Here is a 19494-nt window from a genome sequence, read left to right as displayed (position 1 = left end):
GCCGACATGTAGCCTACTCTCCAAAGATTTAATATGGACGTTCACACTGAGGGGATTCGTTTATCTAGCTCGGGTTACCCAGATGGGAGGAGTTTGTATCGGGTGAAGGTGATTGCATTCATTTTGGAACAGGGCGGCCTGAAGGGTGTTAGCCGGTTCTAAACAAAAGTGTAGTAATTAAGGACGTGGAGTGATACATCGGATTAGTGATGAGTCGGATTCTGTGCAAACGTGAGTGCGATAAAAACACTTTATCTGCCTTCCCAATTAAAACTAGTTTGAACATTCAAACATGTATTTTTATGGAAAGGAGATGTTGTATGTTTCGGGACGATTGGCCGAGGGGGCAGATTGCTGTTTGATTTGAGAAGGGCACTCCTTCCTCCTAGCCTTCCCCAGATGACATGAGGGCGCCATTTCTCGGTTCAACCCGGGCCAGGAAAATAGAACTCCCTCATTTCACAGCGCGCGCGACGGTCACGTCCAATGATTATCCATGGGGCAATGTTCAGTTGCTTGCTCAGTAGAATGCTCTATGTTTTGTGTAGGGTGTTTGTTTTTATTCGTTAAATGTTCATGTGATATTATGTCCTAATATATTGGAATACATTATGTAGCCTATTGGCCATTGATATTTAAACCAGTGAAAAGTATTGATCATTGAGTGATATACTAATGTTAATTGATAAATACCTTTTAAGGTGCATTTTGGATTATCTCCGGTCAATCAACAGAAACTACAGCCCCCATAGTTCCTTGCAAAATCTCACAGACTCAGTTGCTCTGAAATGCATTCAACTGAGCAACAGCGCGCACACGAGTTCAGTCGGGGAAGAATTTAGAGGTAGGTTTTACCTACTTTCCTTGTCAATGTACAAAGTTGTATGTACATTGTTTAAAACCCAATTATTGGTGTCAACTTCAGCTAGCTAACAAGTTCACCAATGTTCCCTGCAATAAGATAATATTAACTCGCATGATGGAGCTAACATTAGCTAGATAGTGTCAGCTACTGTAGGCAGTTAGCTAAATTCTCTGACTCTCTGACATTGTTCACTTGTTCACTAGCAAGGGGTTTATTAAAATAAGCTCCTACCTCTTCCAGACAAGCTTAGCTACCTTTAGCTAACTAACGTTAGGTATTCCAGACTGGAATCTGGTTAGCTAACGTAACTAGTTAGCTAACATTGAATATGGCTCGTGCCAGCCATGCGTGCAGAAGTTGCACCCACCCCTGTTTTAGCGAATACTTTTTAAAGTAACTATGTCTGATCTCACGCATGCAGCATTGCAATTACAAAGCTTTCTAACCATGGTAAACGTTACACAAGTCGTTCGTTGTGAATCTATTTTTTTGGTGTGTCAACCCCAAGTTAATAAATCAGTCCAACAGAGAACAACAAAGTTATCATACACTGACTGCACCCAAATAATACTCGTTACCTGACAGCTCAGATCTGTTAGGGTCGTTGTTTACCATGGTTGTTACTATAATAGGTGTGATTTGATGTCACTGCCCGGGAAAGGACCGCTTTGGACATAGGGAGTTTGGTTGAGCACCATCCCACAAAATGATGAAGAATAAAGCACTCTGTCAGAAAACAAACTTTGAGTGACTATTTGCAAACATTATTGTATTTTACAGGTTCAAACAGACCAGAGGTCCAGCTGTAAACTAGCTTGCTTTCAATCATTGTTAATCCATGGAATGGAGCAAAGGTTGACCTTCTCTCATACATAGAGTATGAAAATGGCTGCAGGTAGCACTTTAACTCCATGTTCGTCATTGTGAAAGGTTTCCCTCTCACCCCCTCTAATGTTTAACACTGGATCCTTTGTGGAACTTGTAAGGGAAGAGTGCTAACAGGAATCTCTACTCATTGTCTGCTTAGAACATCTGAATTGGTGGTTTAGGCCCTACTCTCTGGTTTCTATGAAAAGTCCTATACCAAGCCTCTTCACTATAGCAATACCACTTAGTCATTTGATACAGTCAGAGGTAGACTTGGGACCCCAGTGTCCACTGTCAGGCCACTACCATGGTGGGCAAAGACGCTATGGTGAGTGGGGACAGGGCTGTGGAGGAAGAGACTGAACTGGACCTGAAGGAGACCTCCCCTGGAGAGCCTGACCCCGAGATGGCTCTTCCCCCACCTGAGGACCCCTCAGACGGCCAGACCAAGACCGCCCGGACCTGGGAGTTGTCGGTGGTGTTCCTGTGTTTCTATGGGTTTATGGTGCAGCTGAAGCCTGGGGAGCCCTTTATAACACCAAACCTGCTCAGCATGGAGAAGAACTTCACCAGGGAACAGGTCAGTGATGCACAGTCATCCCCCTATAACAGTTTGGAATGTTGGTGTGGTGTGTTTTGCGTGAGAGTGCAGTTTGTGTATGAAACTATCCGTGTTTGTGTCTCTTAAGTTGACCACAGTTATTAAGGGTGGGTAGATGTGTAGGAGGTAGGGCTTCACAATGTGGGCGAATAATCTAGTTTAGATTTTTTTTTTTTTACCAAATGTTGCGATTTGATGTTGAAGATCAAAATACTTGGGTGAACTGTTGGAATCATAGAAATGGAATAACTTATATTACAAAGTAGGGCTGGGAATTGCCAGGGACCTCACAATACAATATTATCACAATACCTAGGTGCCGATACGATATGTATTGCAATTCGATACTGTGATTTCATTGCGATTCGATGTTCCAAACATATTGTTCACCATGTCTGCTGCAGCGGGACAAGGGAGAGCCATGAGAAAATGAGTTTTGATCAGTCATGGAAATAAAAGTGCTGAAAACAAATTGGCTCCCTATTTAAATAGAAGATGGAGAACATCACATTTTTTGGGGAGGGGGGGGGGGGTGATATATATATAATATATATAGTCACAAATAATATCCCGATATGTAACTGTTTAGATTTTGTCCCCCATCGCTATTAAGAACCGAAGTGGAAAGCGGCATCGTTCTTGTTTGGAACGATTAGTTGACTGCATTGACCTAACAGAATAGCATGCGAACTTACAGTGAATCTAACAGCAAGGAGGAGGAACTGCACCGCTTGGTGGGAAGCAGCCGCAAGAGGAGAAAACATGGCGGAAACTATAAAAACGTCCATTACACGTTTCAAAATATTGCTTGGAATATGGATCTCTTGTAATATGGATCTCTTGTAATGTGGATCTCTTGTAATGTGGATCTCTTGCAATATGGATCTCTTGCAATATGGATCTCTTGCAATATGGATCTCTTGCAATATGGATCTCTTGCAATATGGATCTCTTGCGATATGGATCTCTTGCGATATGGATCTCTTGCGATATGGGTCTCTTGCGATATGGGTCTCTTGCGATATGGATCTCTTGCAATATGGGTCTCTTGCGATATGGGTCTCTTGCGATATGGGTCTCTTGCGATATGGGTCTCTTGCGATATGGATCTCTTGCGATATGGGTCTCTTGCAATATGGATCTCTTGCGATATGGATCTCTTGCAATATGGGTCTCTTGCAATATGGGTCTCTTGCGATATGGATCTCTTGCAATATGGGTCTCTTGCGATATGGATCTCTTGCGATATGGATCTCTTGCAATATGGGTCTCTTGCGATATGGGTCTCTTGCGATATGGGTCTCTTGCAATATGGGTCTCTTGCAATATGGGTCTCTTGCGATATGGATCTCTTGCGATATGGGTCTCTTGCGATATGGATCTCTTGCAATATGGGTCTCTTGCGATATGGATCTCTTGCGATATGGATATTGCACCTTTAGTATTTTGATTACTATGCGAATTCAATAATTTTGGAGCACTAGTAGGAACGATTGAGAAACTTATCTTCACTCTTGCTTAGTAAACAAGTATATTGTTAGTCGTGTCAACTATTGCTATCGGTCTTCTACTGAATTTTTAAAAATATTTTTATTTATTTAATCTTTATTTAACTAGGCAAGTCAGTTAAATAAAGGTTAAATGTAAAAAATAAAATGATATATATATTTAAAGGCCGGGGCATGTCAGTTCAACCCGAGGCCCAATTGATTTTGAGGGATATGAAAGGCATTGTCCTGCGCTGGAGGCTATAGCCTTGTATGACACGTAGAAGGACAACCCTGATATAAGCTATATCAGCTGACACGTGTTCCATCTGAATTTATACTAGGAGCTTGAACTACAACCGCTCAATCCTAAAATAATTTAACCAGTGTTCCTTAGTCATGGAACCCACTGGACTGTAATAAGGCTTTCACAGTGTGAGTGCACTAACCCCTCCTCAGTATGGTCAAAGTTCACATTCCTACAAATTAGGGCAGTCTCTTTTTCTGATTGGTTACTGTAGGCTTGTCTGGATCAGTATCAACTAATGAACCTAATGGCCTGAAGTCTGCAGACTCATTGGAAGGTGTCCTTGCCTACAATGTAGTATTAGTTCAAATGAATGGGATCAGTGAAGGTTTTTGCTCCCCTCATTTCCTGTAGAGGGGGATTAACGTTGTTGCGTTGGCAACGGTGTCAGCACAGCGACAAGGTTATTCTGAACAGCATATGAGGTATGTGCATTTGTCAGTGTTCGAGGACTCTCAGGAAACTAGCCTAAATATGCAATTTGAGAACATCCGCCGGCACATTTATAGAGCCTTCAGCTACAACTTTTTACAAGGAGAATTGGATTCCACGGAGTCCTCTGTCTCTTCTATGTGGTCTCCCCCTCATACCCGCCATTCTCTTCCTCCAGGTGACCAATGAGATCAACCCGATCCTGTCCTACTCCTACATGGCGGTGCTGGTGCCAGTCTTCCTCCTGACAGACGTCCTGCGTTACAAGCCCGTCCTGGTCCTCTCCAGCCTCAGCCACGTGGCCATCTGGCTCCTCCTCCTCCTGGGTTCCTCCCTCTTAGAGATGCAGTTCATGGAGTTCTTCTACGGCATCACCATGGCAGCACGCGTGGCTTACTCCTCCTATATATTCTCCCTGGTCACCCCAGAGCTCTACCAACGTGTGGCCAGCTACTCGCGCTCTTGCGTCCTCATGGGGGTGTTTGCCAGCTCGGTGCTGGGCCAGGTGCTGATATCCGTGGGCAGGCTCTCCTTCGCCATGCTCAGTGCTGTCTCCTTGGCCTTGGTGTCCTTCGGCCTGGTGCTCTCCTGCTGCCTGCCCTGGCCCAAGAGGTCCCTGTTCTTCAACAGGGCCCACCACGCTGCCCAGAGGAACCTCCAGGAGCAGGCTGCCGCCCAGTCGGAGCTGGCCAGGATGAAGCAGGGCGAAATGGGCCTGGGTTCAGGTGACACACCCTCCCTGGCCCCTCTCAGCTCTGGTTCCTCCTGGAGGGACTCAGTGTTTATTCAGATGCTGAAGGAGCTGAGGAACGTGCCGCGGAGGCCCAGCCTGAGACTGTGGAGCCTGTGGTGGGTGTTCAACTCCGCTGGCTACTACCTGGTGCTGTTGTACGTCCATGTCCTGTGGAACAAGGTGTACCCTGCCACGGAGAACAAACACGTCTACAACGGAGGGGTGGAGGCTGTCTCCACACTACTGGGTGAGGGATCCATTTCCCTAGGTTTTTAGTCTGGGTACAAAGGCCCTCCAAAGCCAGGTATACAAGTGTTTTAATAACCAATATGTAGCATTCACCTGGGTTTTTACTGTCTGACAGGGTTGGAGCCTGTGTTCTCCAAGTCAATGATTCCTACAAAATATTAACACCCCTACAGCAGTTGGCAGAGGTAGTAGTGAGAGCACCATGGCAACATGCTTCAAGGTACATATTTTCTCAGTCAAATGAGTTATACGGCATCACGTAACGTCAGGTCAATAAGTTTGTCTTAGACCAGGGTTTCCCATCTCCAGTCCTCCAGTACCCCCAACAACACGTAGTTGTAGCCCCAGGCTAACTCGCCTGATTCAATAGTTGATGAATAGTTGACAAGTAAAATCAGGTGTGCTTGTCCGGGGCCACAACAAAAATGTGCACCGTTGGGGGGACTGGAGTTGGGAAACACTGTTTTAGACTGACCGCTCTCCAATGATTTAATTATGACTGAAATTACATGACCTAAACAGCTGACAAGGACAGGAGACATACAAAGCCCATCAATCTAGGAAGAGGAATTCCCATGAAGTAGAATGTGGTGAGACAACAGCAGACTAAACAGTCACGTTCTGTTGAAAGGTGGTGGAAGGTGACAATGGTTTAGATGTTGATCCCACAGGGAGATGACGCCAGACAATGTGCTGCTCCCCATAGTCATTTAGTAGAATGATTTTATTGATGCATAATAATAACATAAAGGCTTACTGAACTAGCAATCCCCTCTGTTTGCTTTGATATGATAATGTCAAACTGTGACCCTGAGTCCACACACACACACACACACAGCATTTATTAAATGAAGTTCCCCCAAGCCTTAATCACCTACTCAGTCATTAACTTAGTCAGCTTATCTTCTTCGACTAACTCCACCTCGTTAACTCTGTCCCAGGTGCGATCACGTCATTTGCAGCGGGCTTCGTGAAGATCCGCTGGAACGTGTGGTCTGAGCTGGTGATCGGCGTCATCACGGCTCTACAGGCTGGCCTGCTGCTCCTCATGGGGACCACCAGCAACATCTGGATCTGCTATGTGGCCTACTCCCTCTTCAAGGGTTTCTACCAGTTCCTCGTGCCCATCGCCATGTACGTTTCCTTAGATCTACTTTTATTTAACGTTGTTGTATACATATAATGGGATTTTGGGGATTTTAATGTTCAGACGTGTACAGTGTATGAATGCATTGTCAAATAGAACTGTCACGTCTTTCTTACTTTAGGCTGTACATTTAATCTGCTGACTATCCTGTTGTGGTGTTTGTAGTTTCCAGATTGTCTCGTCGCTCACCAAGGAGCTGTGTGCCCTGGTGTTTGGGGTCAACACTTTCCTGGCGACCGTTCTGAAGTCCATCATCACCCTCATCGTCTCTGACAAGAAGGGTCTGGGACTAGACGTACACTCCCAGGTCAGTCACACACACTCTGATTACAACCACGCTCAGACGACTTCCTGCAAGCTGACGTCACCCATATGGGAACACCATAAGTTTTCTAATGAGTGCTGTTCTGTTCTCCAATAGTTCCTGGTCTACTTCTTCTACTTTGCCTTGCTGACGGTTATCTACCTGGGCTGTGCTGCCTGGGTCATCATTCGCCACTACAGGAACCAATCGGCAGGAGGTGGAGGGGACACCGACCAGGCCACGCCCACTGAGCTATGTCCCGTACCATCAAACCCGTCGGAGACGGAACCTCTGTCCAATGGCAACAACGTGAAGGCCTGAAAGGGATATTCCGGAATGTTGGCAGTGAAGCCCTTTATCTACTTCCCCAGAGTCAGATTAACTCGTGGAGACCATTTGTATGTATCTGCGTGCAATTTAAAAGGAATTTGCTACCTAGCGTTAGCCAAATTGCTAACTACCGTTAGCGTAATGACTGGAAGTCTTATCGGAAGCTAGCATGCAAGTTGTTCATGTAGACTTCCTGTCATTGCGCTAGCTAACGCTAGTTGGCATTGGATCGCGAAACTACCTCTAACTTCCTTCATACTGGATGCAGAGACATACAAATGGTATCCATGAGTTCATCTGACTGTGTGGAAGTAGATAAAGGGTCTCCTTGCCAAAATCCTCAACTATCCCTTGAACATTGTGTCATCTTTACATCAACACCTAAACCCCCTACACTGACTTTGAGTGGTCTAAACGGTCTGGGAATCTCTCGCTACGGTTTCCACACGACTGCACAAGGACAGATGAGACTTAGAGGTGAGTCGAGACCTCATGACACTTCGTTGGATGTGTTGGGGGAGTGTAGTTTACCAGTGTTAGTGAACAGTCACTGTTCTCAGCCCTTAGTGCCTTATCCGTTATATCCAACGTGTATTCAGTTCACCAAAAGGATGTTATTATGGAATACATATTTTTTACTCAATGTTTTTAAAGAATTACAGGCAGGGCCCACCTACATTACTACAAGATAATAAAAAAAGCTCACTCGTTCGAGCCTAATGGTCTTGTAAGCAGCGGTGGAAAAAGTACCAACTTGTCATACTTGATTAAAAGTAAAGATACCTTCATAGAAATGACTCAAGTAAAAGTCTAAAAGTATTTGGTTTTAAATAAACTTAAGTATTAAAAAGTAAGAGTATAAATGATTTCAAATGACTTATTAAGCAAACCAGATGGCACAATTGCATTTTTTCTTCATCAGTAGGGGGACAGGGGGACACTCCAACACTGAGACATAATTTGTGTTTAGTGAGTCCGCCAGATCAGAGGCAGTAGGGATGACCAGGGTTGTTCTCTTGATAAGTGTGTGAATTTGACAATTTTTCTGTCCTGCTAAGCATTCAAAATGTAACGAGTACTTTTGGGTGTCAGGGAAAATGTATGGAGTAAAATGTACATGATTTTCTTTAGGAATGTAGTGACGTAAAATTTGTCAAAAATATAAATAGTAAAGTACAGATACTTCTTAAGTAGTACTTAAGTATTTTTAAGTACTTTACACCACTGCTTGTAAGTAGCAATACATGACCTTGTATGTGGTACAAATCACATTGTGGGAGCACCTCTAAGAGAATGAATTAGGCTGTTTGGGAAGGTTTGCATCCTAAGCAACCTGCCTCAACATTGTTTCGAAGTACAATAGACCAGCATATAGCTACTGTAGTTGGTACATTTAAGGAATTTTCTTTTTCGGCTTTAGACCAATCCCTACTTCTCACTCAAACAGTGTTTTGTTTTTAATAGTCAGAGTTTGGACCTAGTTGTCAGCCTAATGTTCTCAGAGAGACTGTTGACATGTACTATGTAGTGGCTGCTTTGCTCTTCTCATCCCAGAAACATCCCAAATGGTGTTATCCACAGGGGATTATGTTCAGTTTTCCAAATACAGGGTAATCATATGTTCCCTGATAATGTTGAAGCACGTTTGTTTTCGTAACTCTGACTGAGAATATAATCATCTCAAGTAGAGGGGACCAATAGGAAATGATCTACAGAAACAGTCTAACTAATTCTACTGGACTACTTCTTCTACTGATGGAACAGTAGCCTGTTATATTCAGCAAATGATTCACTGTTTTTCGATCATTAGGAATTCTCGACAATTGCTGCAATTGTATTTATTAGCGAAAACCATATTTTTGAATCTGTGTGTCTATTGTTAGATGTACAGAAGTCCTCCAGTGAGAGAGGTGTGCCTCACAGGACCATGATTACTATGTGATCACATTAGCATTGCTTTAGATTAAGTAGGCACGTGACAGGATGCATTTTTGGGCTGCTGAATCTTCCTGAAGATTTTATTTGAAGAGTGAAAATATTTTCTAAATGAAGCCCTTTGTGTGTATGTTCACTACACTCCCATTGTCTTAGGTTTAATCAGCGATTGCTTGTGAACAAAGCAGATGCCAATTGTTTTAGGGCCTTCAAACTAACCATATCAGTGGACTTAAATTGTTTAAATTTCACCTTTTATTTAACCAGGTAGACCAGTTGGGAACAAGTTATGCTTGCTGCCAGTGAGTAATTCAATGCACCTTGTGTCAGGAAGTGTTTTAGTGACCATTTTGTGTATAGTTTTGCTTACGGGAGAGTGGGGTAAGTTAAGCCATTTTTTACATTCAGCACTTACGTTCAAACACTTTGTAGTTTATATATATATATTTTTTAACATTGGCCAGGCCCTGTTACCTCATATCCCAGCGATAATGCCTTGCATTATGCCTGGGATGAAAACACTTGCCATTGGTTCAACTTTTACCCCAAGGCAAACATTTAGATTATATTAGCACACACATACAATAAAGCACTTTCATGCTGATGTATAGAATAATCTTAAAATTATCTACTTTGCTTTAGATACAAGCATCATGAAACCTCTAGAACAGAAATTAATTTGACTTGGTGAAAATCTTATTTTATTTTTTATATATATTTTTTTACTTAACTTTTTCCAAATGGTTTCTTCCTTCAGACTCCATGAAATGATGACCTCTTCCTAGATATTTGTTCAAATTCTAACATTTTGTGTATAGTTTCCTAGAAACAAGAGTGGCTCAATTTACCTCTTTGGCTCAACCTACCCCACTCTCCCCTATTTTTGTTTAAATGTTTTCATGCAGATTTGTCTTTTCTCCCCCAGCAGTGCTAATCATACGTTCATTGTCATCTTTTGTAATAGGAAGCCCACGTGAATGTGAATGTGTAAACTGGAGTATAGTTGTTATGAACTACTGCAAATGAGTTAGAGGATTTAGCAATGAGCTGGCAGACATTTATTCTGCATGTTATTTTCGAATGAGCTATTATATATTGTTTTGATGCAGGGGTTCTCAAATGTTTTTGCTTTGTGACCCACCAATTGAGCTGTCTTTTGAGTGGTAAAAACCCCCACACACAGACCAAAGCATAAATATGATCTTGGCAGTAGACACAATATTTAGCTGTTTCAAAGCTAATCCCCTGCAATTTCACATCCTGCCATGGAGCTGAAATAAAAAATGTGCAATTTTAAAACCAATTTCCTTCAATTCTATGCATTTTGCCATGGAGCTGAGATTTTGTTTGCTTTTAAGCAAATTTCATACAATTCTATGCATTTTGACATGGCTGGTGTTCTTATGCACAAACATAACATCAGTGGGGGCCTGATTGTCTAGCTTTTATTTGTTGATTGTAAATTCTCAAAGATTATAGGATATTATTGAAAAATGTATAGGTCCGTTCTCTTTTCTGCATCCCATCCCAGTTTGGGAACTACTGTTTTAATGGAACAATTTATTTATCTGTGTGCGTAAGAGTAAAATGGTGTTTTCTTAAATGTTTGTCACTGAGGAAATAAAATGCAAAATGAAGTTGAAAAATGTAAATATCTTTTAGGCCTATATGTTTATTCTTTGGAATCTGACAACTCGAGGAACTCATATCTGGTGTACCCTTTACATTCTGAATGTGTTTATACCATACTCAAAGTACACCCATAAATGCAGATTATACCTACCCATTTTAAAAAATTGAAGTTGCCTTTAATTGAATTGCTGTGCATAGGAAGTGGTTTGCTGAATTCCTGTCCCCTTGAGTAATCTTATGACCATCTTACTACAAAACTGAGAAATCATGTCAGAATATAGACTATAGTAGTTGAGTGTCTATTAATTACATGTAGGGTGGATAAAAGATGTGTGTGAACAATACAAGCACTTCACTTGAGAACGCTATGTACAATGGGTCTGGAACACGAGATATGCAACTTGAACTTTGCACTATTCTCTAATTGATTTAAAAGGTCATATCTCAAGGTAAGTTTCAGCATATAGTGATGAGGTTGTAGAGTATACAATGATTTTTACATGGTCATATGGCCTCGTAAACAAATACAAAGGTATGAGATTAATTGCACCTAATGGTCTATATGCCGTGCAGTATACTAGCCAACGAGTTCAGTATAGGATAAGATTTGTAACGTTAACTGTCAGAATTGTTCATGTTTATTATTGTCACACTGACTTCAATCAATGCTGAATATACACTTTGGGTGAATGACTGTGAACTGTGATTTTGTTGCTGTAAAAAACAGACTTATGTCAACATTTTATTTTTGATTTACAAATAAATCAGTTTGGAAAAACAATGTAGCATTTGTTTGTTTTTTAATAAACGTTGATGACATTGAGAGAGATGGTACAGTACATGTCACCTCAGGAAACTCCTCACCAGGGTCATACACCGGTTCATTCAGTGAGCTGCAATGCTTTGGTCTTTGGATTAAAAGCCTTATTTAATTTCTATCACAGTGCATAGACATGAAAAACACTTAAGAGCACTTTTTGAGAATTTTGAAACGCAAAAGGACATTGCAAAACAAAAACATAGTAATTTGATTTTTGATACAAAATGTCATGATTCTTGGCCCAGACTCATCTCTTCCTCTGTCAATACATAGATCCATGGAGTCCATTACTGAAAAGTGTGAATGTTAAAACTACTTAACAAAATGTTAATCGCAAAATAAATACTCCATTTGTTATCAAAACATTTGAAATATCCTGTTCCCTTTTGATATCAAAACATTTGAAATATCCTGTTCCCTTTTGATGTCCGCTAGCAAAATAAAAACATCCAACATTTATGACAATGTTATAGATAGTACTTCAAAAACTGGTTATATGTACTGATTACAACAAAATGTAAAGTGAATAAACAATTACAACATTGGATAATAATCATTTAATGTACAATACTGCAACAATTAGCTTGTTGGAATCATAGAGAACATAATTAGTGTCCTGTTTAATCTGTAGGTGTGGTCTGTGGTGTGGTTTGATTCTAGGGCAAACTGTTAAAAGGCTATAGACTTTCTACAGTGCAGGTATTATGCTTTTGAGGGTAAGACCACAAAAAAATAAATGTGCGTTGCGATAGTCTGTTATCTAACCCCCAATGAACATGGCTTTCTGAAGTGGACAATGAAAGGAGAAGTGGAATGAATACAAACTCTACTGAAAACCACAGTGTTGAGGTGTTTACAGAACAGTGATTTAGACGTATGTGCATGGGGTCGGGGTGGGCTGTTTGGTCAGCTGCGATCAGTGTATAAAGGGGGGTGGATTGGGGTATAGGGGGGGGTCCATCTCTTAGCCTGGTTGTCGCTGTTCTTGATCAACCCCATATTATGGACATGTGGTCCTATTTGGCCAGCTGGACTGAGTGTATTGGAGAAGGGGAATGTAGCTGTTATATACAAAGCACCATTGTGTGTGTGTGTGTGTGTACCAGTGGAGGCTCCTCAGATGAGGAAGGGGAGGACCATCTTCGGTGAAATTTCATAAAAATGTAAACATTAGAAACATTCAAGTTATACTTTATGGTAAAACTATACTAAATATATTCATATGTCACCAAATAACTTATTAAAATACACTGTTTTGCAATGGTCTACAGTAACTTCAAAAGCACTGTCTGGGGTAGCACCATGGTGTAGCCAGAGGACAGCTAGCTTCCATCCTCCTCTGACTTCAATACAAAACCTAGGAGGCTCATAGGCCTCACCCCCTTCCGTAGACATACATGGTAATTATGACCACTTCCGGAGGAAGTCCTCCAACAGATCAAAGCTTTTATGATCAGAGAACAAACATAGTGTGTTGTTTTGGGATTGTGCCACAGAGCATTATGGGGATTCTATGTGTTGAGAAACTTGGTGACATTGTCGGATAGAGATTAAGAGTGAACAGTGATAGTTGAGCATTTTTGGGGATTTTATTTAAACCAAACATTTTTTTTTTCAAATGACAGGAGACAGAAGAGGTATATTATAAATTGTTTTCTTGGTTTTACAAATATTTTTTTATGTCCAGTTAGTGCAATTGATTTAACATTTTTAAAAGTTAGCCTCGCTAACTTCAGTAGCTAGCTATCTACCAGCGCGAAGTGTGCAGTTTACACGGAAACGAAGGGTCGACCTCTGCCTGAGATCTTCATGAAACTGATGAAAAGGTGAGGGCGTTCAATACCAACTGGTATCAAAAGTAAAGCTGGTAACAGGGAGCCTTTCATCAAGCTGCCTGTATTGCTGGCCTTGCCTGCTTTAGGGAAGTCTGAGCCTTGGTCAAAAGGTGGGTACAGTGACCTGAAGAACATCGATCGTTCAGCTAAAAGGCAAAACAAATGCAGGGATCATATAAATGCCGATCACATTCAAGCTTCTGGGAAAAAGCTGCATCGATAGAGGACAAGACGAGAGGGGACATTCCCGCCAACAAGGGCAACTACAAAGAGCTTGCAGAGGTAATTGCACGTTACGATGCTTTACTTGCTGAACATGTCAAAATTTCGACTCTTTTCTAGGATGTCGAAAACAATTCAGAATGATTTGATAGCTTCATCCATAAACATTTCGATTAAAGAGAGAGGTTGTCACAGCGCATTTTTTCCGCGTGCGCTCAAGTAAGCTTTCCTCTTTCCTCCGGTATTTATTTAGCAAAGATGATAACACAATCACTCCGGACAGACACAAGCAAAAACTCATGACATAAATGTTGCAGCAGCCTAGGCACACCTGAACGCTAGAAATCGGACATGCTTTATGGGATGAAAACGAGACTATATTTCAGTATGATCAACTGTAGGCTCCTAATAAGAGAAGCTGCATACAGCCTATGCACCCTGTCCATCTGGTCAGGATAAACTGATTGGTAACATTATGTATTTATAGTCCATATATGTGTGTCAGGAGAAAATGTGATCAAACGTAGTTTATATTAAAAACTGGGCTGGCTAGGCTTATTAACTGGAATTAATCAATCAACATAATAGCGATGATAGATGTGAGTAAATGTTTTATAAAGCCTACAGTTGCATAGGCCTACATGATGAAAACATGCATAAAGCGAGCTCAGCCCAGTTGTCTATTTGTCTGGGTAGAGGAAATCCCTGTATCTGCTATTTGTATTTCCAGGGAAGTCCCCTCCTGTTCCCTGATTAAGAGGTTATGATCACTCCACTACCATTGTCAACTATCTCCTGACATGAACTGAAGCCATGTCTCATGTGCCCGCTCATCCACTGGCACATTGAATGTTTCCTCTCCAAGCTCTGTAAGTCCCCCTATCCATTTTCTCTCGTTCATTTATGAAGAGTCAATCACATACACAATCACATTATTACACATCACTCATTTTACTCCTTGCTTAGACTAACTCATTTTGAGCTCTTTTGTCTAACTGTGTAGTGTGTTGTGTTATTGTTTGTCTTTCTAGGCAAATCCTGTCCTGCACTGGTCAAGCCTCTGAACACCTCAACTCATGCCTCATACCCTCATTCAATCACTGCTGTGGTCCCTTTCCAACACTGTAAGTAGCCCTCTCATTCCCATTCCCCAAAATAGTGTACTAAAATTGTCTTTATTAAATGCTTTAGGTTAAAATAATTAGTATTTGACGATTTTTGAAACACACTTTGTTGTCTCCGTGCGTTCCGCGCCTATACCCTGGGTCTACCATCCTCCTCGTTTTTTAAGTCACCAGCCTCCACTGGTACTTACGTTTTGTTAGGCCTCCTGGATTGGCTGATGTGTTTGTTTGTGTTTTTCATTGGGCTTATCTCTTGATCTGGCTGTAGTGTGTGTGTGCGTTTGGTCGGTCAGTCCTATCTCTTGATCTGGCTGTAGTGTGTGTGTGCGTTTGGTCGGTCAGTCCTATCTCTTGAACTGTCCGATGTAGCTGTTCTCGATGCAGAGCACGGCGTAGGAGCTGTGACAGCTGCTGGTTCTCTGTTGGAGGAGCTGGCCCTCTTGTAGAGAGGAGGCCATGCCCGTCAGCGCACGCTCCCCTATACGCCACGTCTCACAGTAGTTATCCACCTGGCCGTGCCCCCTGCTGGTCGAACCGTGCCATATCATCTTGTCTGGCCTGGGTGAGGAGAGGGAATAAGGGAGAGAACGAGATGAAGGAATGAATCATCATATTTTACATTCACTATCTCAGCCGTTAACTTTACATAACTTATCAATGCCTCCTTATGGGTGTTGTAAAAAGAGAGGATTTGATATTTTGTGTATAGTGAGTGATATGTAGAAGTGTAGTTTATCACCATGTGCCGTCTGTGAAAATGTCTTTGCCATCGAAGGAGTAGATGGGTACATTGTCCTTCACTCTGCCCTCTGAGTCACTGAAGATGGCCTCCCAACTGTCAAACAGGACCTCATCCTATAGAGGGGACAGACAAATGGTTAGGGACGGTTGCTGCCAATTACTTAAATGATACGGAATGATACTGGGATTCTGAATGAAGCTGAAAATGCATCTCAGTCTTAGCCGATAGTACCTTTAGGTTGACGATGGGCATGCGCTCTCTGTCTGACTTGCGGACGATGCTGTAAAGGTCCTGGAGCTTGGAGGAGAGGAAAGCCCGGAAGGTTCCCTTCAGCCCGATGGCCCGAGCCTGGTTGAAACACAGGAAGTCTGCCCCTCTGATACCCCGCATGTTACCCCCCTGGGGGGCGTTCAGGGCGACCAGGTGAATCTGCAGAAGGAAAGAAGAAGAAGAAAAGTCTGCTTTTAAAAACGTGCTTCCCATCACATCCACAATCAGAAGTATTTCAGCAGTGGCATGTTTTTAGGTTACATTTATGACATTTAAATCACTGGCTACTCACGCTTGGGCCTGATGTGTGTTGGTGGCTGGGGGTCTCAGGAGGTCTGGGTCTGCGTTGTGGGGTTACAGGGGCTGGCTGGGGCTGGACCGGCTGAACAGGGTCAGGGTTGTGCTGGTGGTCTGTATAACTGGGGTACCGTGGATCAGTGTGTGAGGGGTATCTAGGGTCTGAATGTGAGGGGTATCTAGGGTCTGAATGTGAGGGGTAGCGTGGATCCGTCTGGGCTGGGTAGCGTGGATCCGTCTGGGCTGGGTAGCGTGGATCCGTCTGGGCTGGGTAGCGTGGATCCGTCTGGGCTGGGTAGCGTGGATCCGTCTGGGCTGGGTAGCGTGGATCCGTCTGGGCTGGGTAGCGTGGATCAGGCTGGGCTGGGTAGCGTGGATCAGGCTGGGCTGGGTAGCGTGGATCCGGGTGAGTCGGGTAACGTGGGTCGGGGTGAACAGGGTGTTGTCCCTCAGGCTGTGGCTGGTGGGGGTCTAGCTGTCTGGGGGGTTGCTCTGTGGCCGTGTTAGAGGGATGGTCTGGCTGGTAGTAGACCACTGGAGGAGGGTCGACAGCTGCTACCTCATTACCCTTCAGATGGATACAGGCAGAGAAATCATGTCAATAAGATTCACTAATGTGATTAATAACTTCATTAAGTGATTCCTTCACTGTCACAATAGTTTGTCAGCATTTCTCAAGTGCACATTTCCAACGACTTACCTGGTCAGGGGGTAAAGCTATGTATGGTCCAAGCTGAAAGGTAAAACTTCCAAGTTAATCATGTAAACATTAACAAAGGATGAAGGTGTTGCATTTTATAAATATAGTGGCTTGCATCCATTACACCGGTAAACACTGCACCTGGATTTGCCGGAAGCCATCTCGTACTCTGATGTAAAAGTCTGTTTGGTCGACCAGATACACCAGCGTCCCCTCTGCCTGTCGTCTGGCCGTGGCTGTCATCGTGTCATATGACCTCAGCACCATCACCTGTTCAAACGTGGACGACAAGGAGCTAAATGATGCCAAATCCTGGAAGGGGTATATATATATATATATCATCACCGTGAGGCCCCGTCCAGAAACAGGCCCTAACCTCCTAGACCCTACACTAGGAATGAAGTGGTTAACAGACTCACCCCAGAGGAGTGTCCATCAGTTCCAGGTGGGCCAGGAGGGCCCGGAGGTCCAGGGATGCTGATGGCTGAGATGTAAAAAGATCACATTCATTGAAGCTGTTAACCAAGGAGCTACTGTACTTCATGTCACCAGAAGGTTGTGTTCCTGCCTATGTACTGTATGTATGAGTGTGTGCGCGAGAGAGTACGCCTCACTCTGTGTTGGCCTGTAGGCTCCAGGTGAGGAGGATGATCCTGAAGGTCCAGGGGGCCCCGGTGGGCCTGGGTTCCCTTGCCTGCCTTCGTACCCTCTTCCTGGGTTACCTGGAGGGCCCTGGGGCCCTGAAGGACCGATGATGGACTCTCCCTTTGGCCCCTGGAGATCGATAGATATTTGTCCTGCTCATTAAAACTTTCTAATTGAATTCAATTCCACATGTCTTTTGATGCAAGGCACTGATAAAACGTGGAGAATGCAGTAAAATGCAGTTGTTGTTCAGTGGTTATTCTTACTGGAAGTCCTGGAGGTCCAGGTTGACCACCCTGTCCACCGTAACCGCCACCATAATATCCTCCGGCTGGCTCGCCCTTCTCCCCCTTCATCCCAGAGTCTCCTCTCTCTCCCTTCATCTCCTTCTGCAGGGACACACACACACACACACCACGTCATTTGACCTCACGTCAAACACATACAGACGCATGGCGGGTTGTGAGTTTAGAGCTCCTTTGTCGTTACGTCACTTACCTTGAAGGTGTAGATGTCAAAGTTGGACGTGAGACCTAGAGTGGAGACGATAGAACGTGAGTTCAATCAGCTCAATCTCGTGTGTTGGTACACCTAAGGCCAGCGGAGGTAAATAACTAGCTGGTTTTACTGTACCTGGTACCCCGGGTATTCCTGGTACTCCACGATCACCTTTGTCTCCTTTGGAGTCTGATGGGTGGAGGAAAAAGGCCAACATGTAAGCCAACACATGACATCGTTTTACATGTAACGTTCTATGTCATGGTGTGGGGCTGGCCAATGAGAATGAGTTGACTTACCAGGATATAACCGTGAGACATCATCCCTCTGAGTGTGAAACAGAACACAGAACAAAGGGGAGGAGAGTTACACTACTGTACCTTGGAAAGAGACCCTATCAAACCTGACTGACTACAGCATATAACTCACAACACCAACGTCTGGGAAAGATACAATACTGGATCAGACATCTACTCACATTGAACCTGTCCAGAGGTACTGCTGGCCCGGGGGGTCCGGGTGGGCCAGGTGGTCCTGGAGGACCCTAAAAACATGGATCAATCTGGGTTAAACTGAGTCATGACAGTCTAACCATACCACTGCTTTTATGAATGGTTTGACATGCTGACCTCTGGGTTGCATCCCAACAGTCTTTCATGTATGAATCCCATCAATTACCAACCAGCGGTGTCATACTTACTCCATATCCTCCAGTCCCTCCCGCTGAATCCCCCCTCTCTCCTTTGACACCATTCAACCCAGGACGGCCCTGTAACCAACACACTGGTTCACATCCAGCAGCAGTTCATCACCATGTTAATACTGAATGGGAAATAACACACTTGGATTCTTTCTAAGTCACACTTCAGTGCCATTTAGCAGACACTTTTATTCAAAGCGACTTCGGTGGTCCCAGGAATCGTATGCCATGCTCTACCAACTGAGCTACAGAGGACCACCACTTGGCTAATTGCTGAACAGAGATACTTACCGGTCTACCGGGCATGCCTATATCTCCCTTTAGACCAGCTGGACCATAGGGACCCTATAGAGACAGAGAACAATATAAATCTACCTGCTGGACCCTATAGAGACAGAGAACAATATGCATCTACCAGCTGGACCCTATAGAGACAGAGAACAATATACATCTACCAGCTGGACCCTATAGAGACAGAACAATATACATCTACCAGATGGACCCTATAGAGACAGAACAATATAAATCTACCAGATGGACCCTATAGTGACAGAAGAATATACATCTACCAGCTGGACCCTATAGAGACAGAGAACAATATACATCTACCAGCTGGACCCTATAGAGACAGAACAATATAAATCTACCAGACGGACCCTATAGAGACAGAACAATATAAATCTACCAGATGGACCCTATAGTGACAGAAGAATATACATCTACCAGCTGGACCCTATAGAGACAGAGAACAA

General features: G+C 43.3%; 2 protein-coding genes across 6 annotated transcripts in view; one reads left to right on the top strand and one right to left on the bottom strand.

The window, feature by feature from the left end:
• Positions 1-524: 524 nt before the first annotated feature.
• Positions 525-13319, top strand: LOC109881620 (reduced folate transporter-like). 2 transcript variants are annotated; one of them, XM_031824034.1, is made up of 6 exons: positions 525-844; positions 1646-2312; positions 4738-5539; positions 6483-6675; positions 6854-6995; positions 7110-13319. In XM_031824034.1, exons 2-6 carry the CDS (start codon positions 2040-2042, stop codon positions 7311-7313), a joined length of 1614 nt encoding a protein of 537 aa, XP_031679894.1. In that variant the 5' UTR covers positions 525-844; positions 1646-2039; the 3' UTR covers positions 7314-13319. The 2 variants fall into 2 exon arrangements, with proteins under 2 accessions (XP_031679894.1, XP_031679893.1); XM_031824033.1 differs by having other exon boundaries at positions 525-2312.
• The window catches only part of LOC109881618 (collagen alpha-1(XVIII) chain-like), an 86459-nt gene continuing 78583 nt past the window's right edge, over positions 11619-19494 (bottom strand). For all 4 annotated transcript variants that reach the window (XM_031824032.1, XM_031824030.1, XM_031824029.1 and 1 more), the window contains 15 exons: positions 19034-19087; positions 18743-18811; positions 18521-18586; positions 18342-18369; positions 18178-18231; positions 18043-18077; positions 17811-17933; positions 17514-17673; positions 17319-17383; positions 17041-17169; positions 16900-16932; positions 16195-16767; positions 15864-16061; positions 15630-15745; positions 11619-15448 (listed from right to left, as the gene is read on the bottom strand). In XM_031824032.1, coding sequence (XP_031679892.1) covers positions 15235-15448; positions 15630-15745; positions 15864-16061; positions 16195-16767; positions 16900-16932; positions 17041-17169; positions 17319-17383; positions 17514-17673; positions 17811-17933; positions 18043-18077; positions 18178-18231; positions 18342-18369; positions 18521-18586; positions 18743-18811; positions 19034-19087 — 1917 coding nt within the window. In that variant the 3' untranslated portion in view covers positions 11619-15234. The remainder of the gene's footprint in view (positions 15449-15629; positions 15746-15863; positions 16062-16194; positions 16768-16899; positions 16933-17040; positions 17170-17318; positions 17384-17513; positions 17674-17810; positions 17934-18042; positions 18078-18177; positions 18232-18341; positions 18370-18520; positions 18587-18742; positions 18812-19033; positions 19088-19494) is intronic.

The sequence above is a fragment of the Oncorhynchus kisutch genome, linkage group LG5, assembly GCF_002021735.2.
Source record: "Oncorhynchus kisutch isolate 150728-3 linkage group LG5, Okis_V2, whole genome shotgun sequence".
NCBI lineage: Eukaryota > Metazoa > Chordata > Actinopteri > Salmoniformes > Salmonidae > Oncorhynchus > Oncorhynchus kisutch.
The sequence above is the reverse complement of the archived record's forward strand: the minus strand, read 5'-3'. Positions and strand labels throughout refer to the sequence as shown.

Bases quoted from the DNA above. Each gene is read 5' to 3' on its own strand.
- LOC109881620 (XM_031824034.1), top strand. From the start codon at position 2,040: ATGGTGGGCAAAGACGCTATGGTGAGTGGGGACAGGGCTGTGGAGGAA. The intron at 2,313-4,737 runs GTCAGTGATGCA...CTCTTCCTCCAG, and splicing joins AGAACTTCACCAGGGAACAG to GTGACCAATGAGATCAACCC. The intron at 6,996-7,109 runs GTCAGTCACACA...GTTCTCCAATAG, and splicing joins GACTAGACGTACACTCCCAG to TTCCTGGTCTACTTCTTCTA.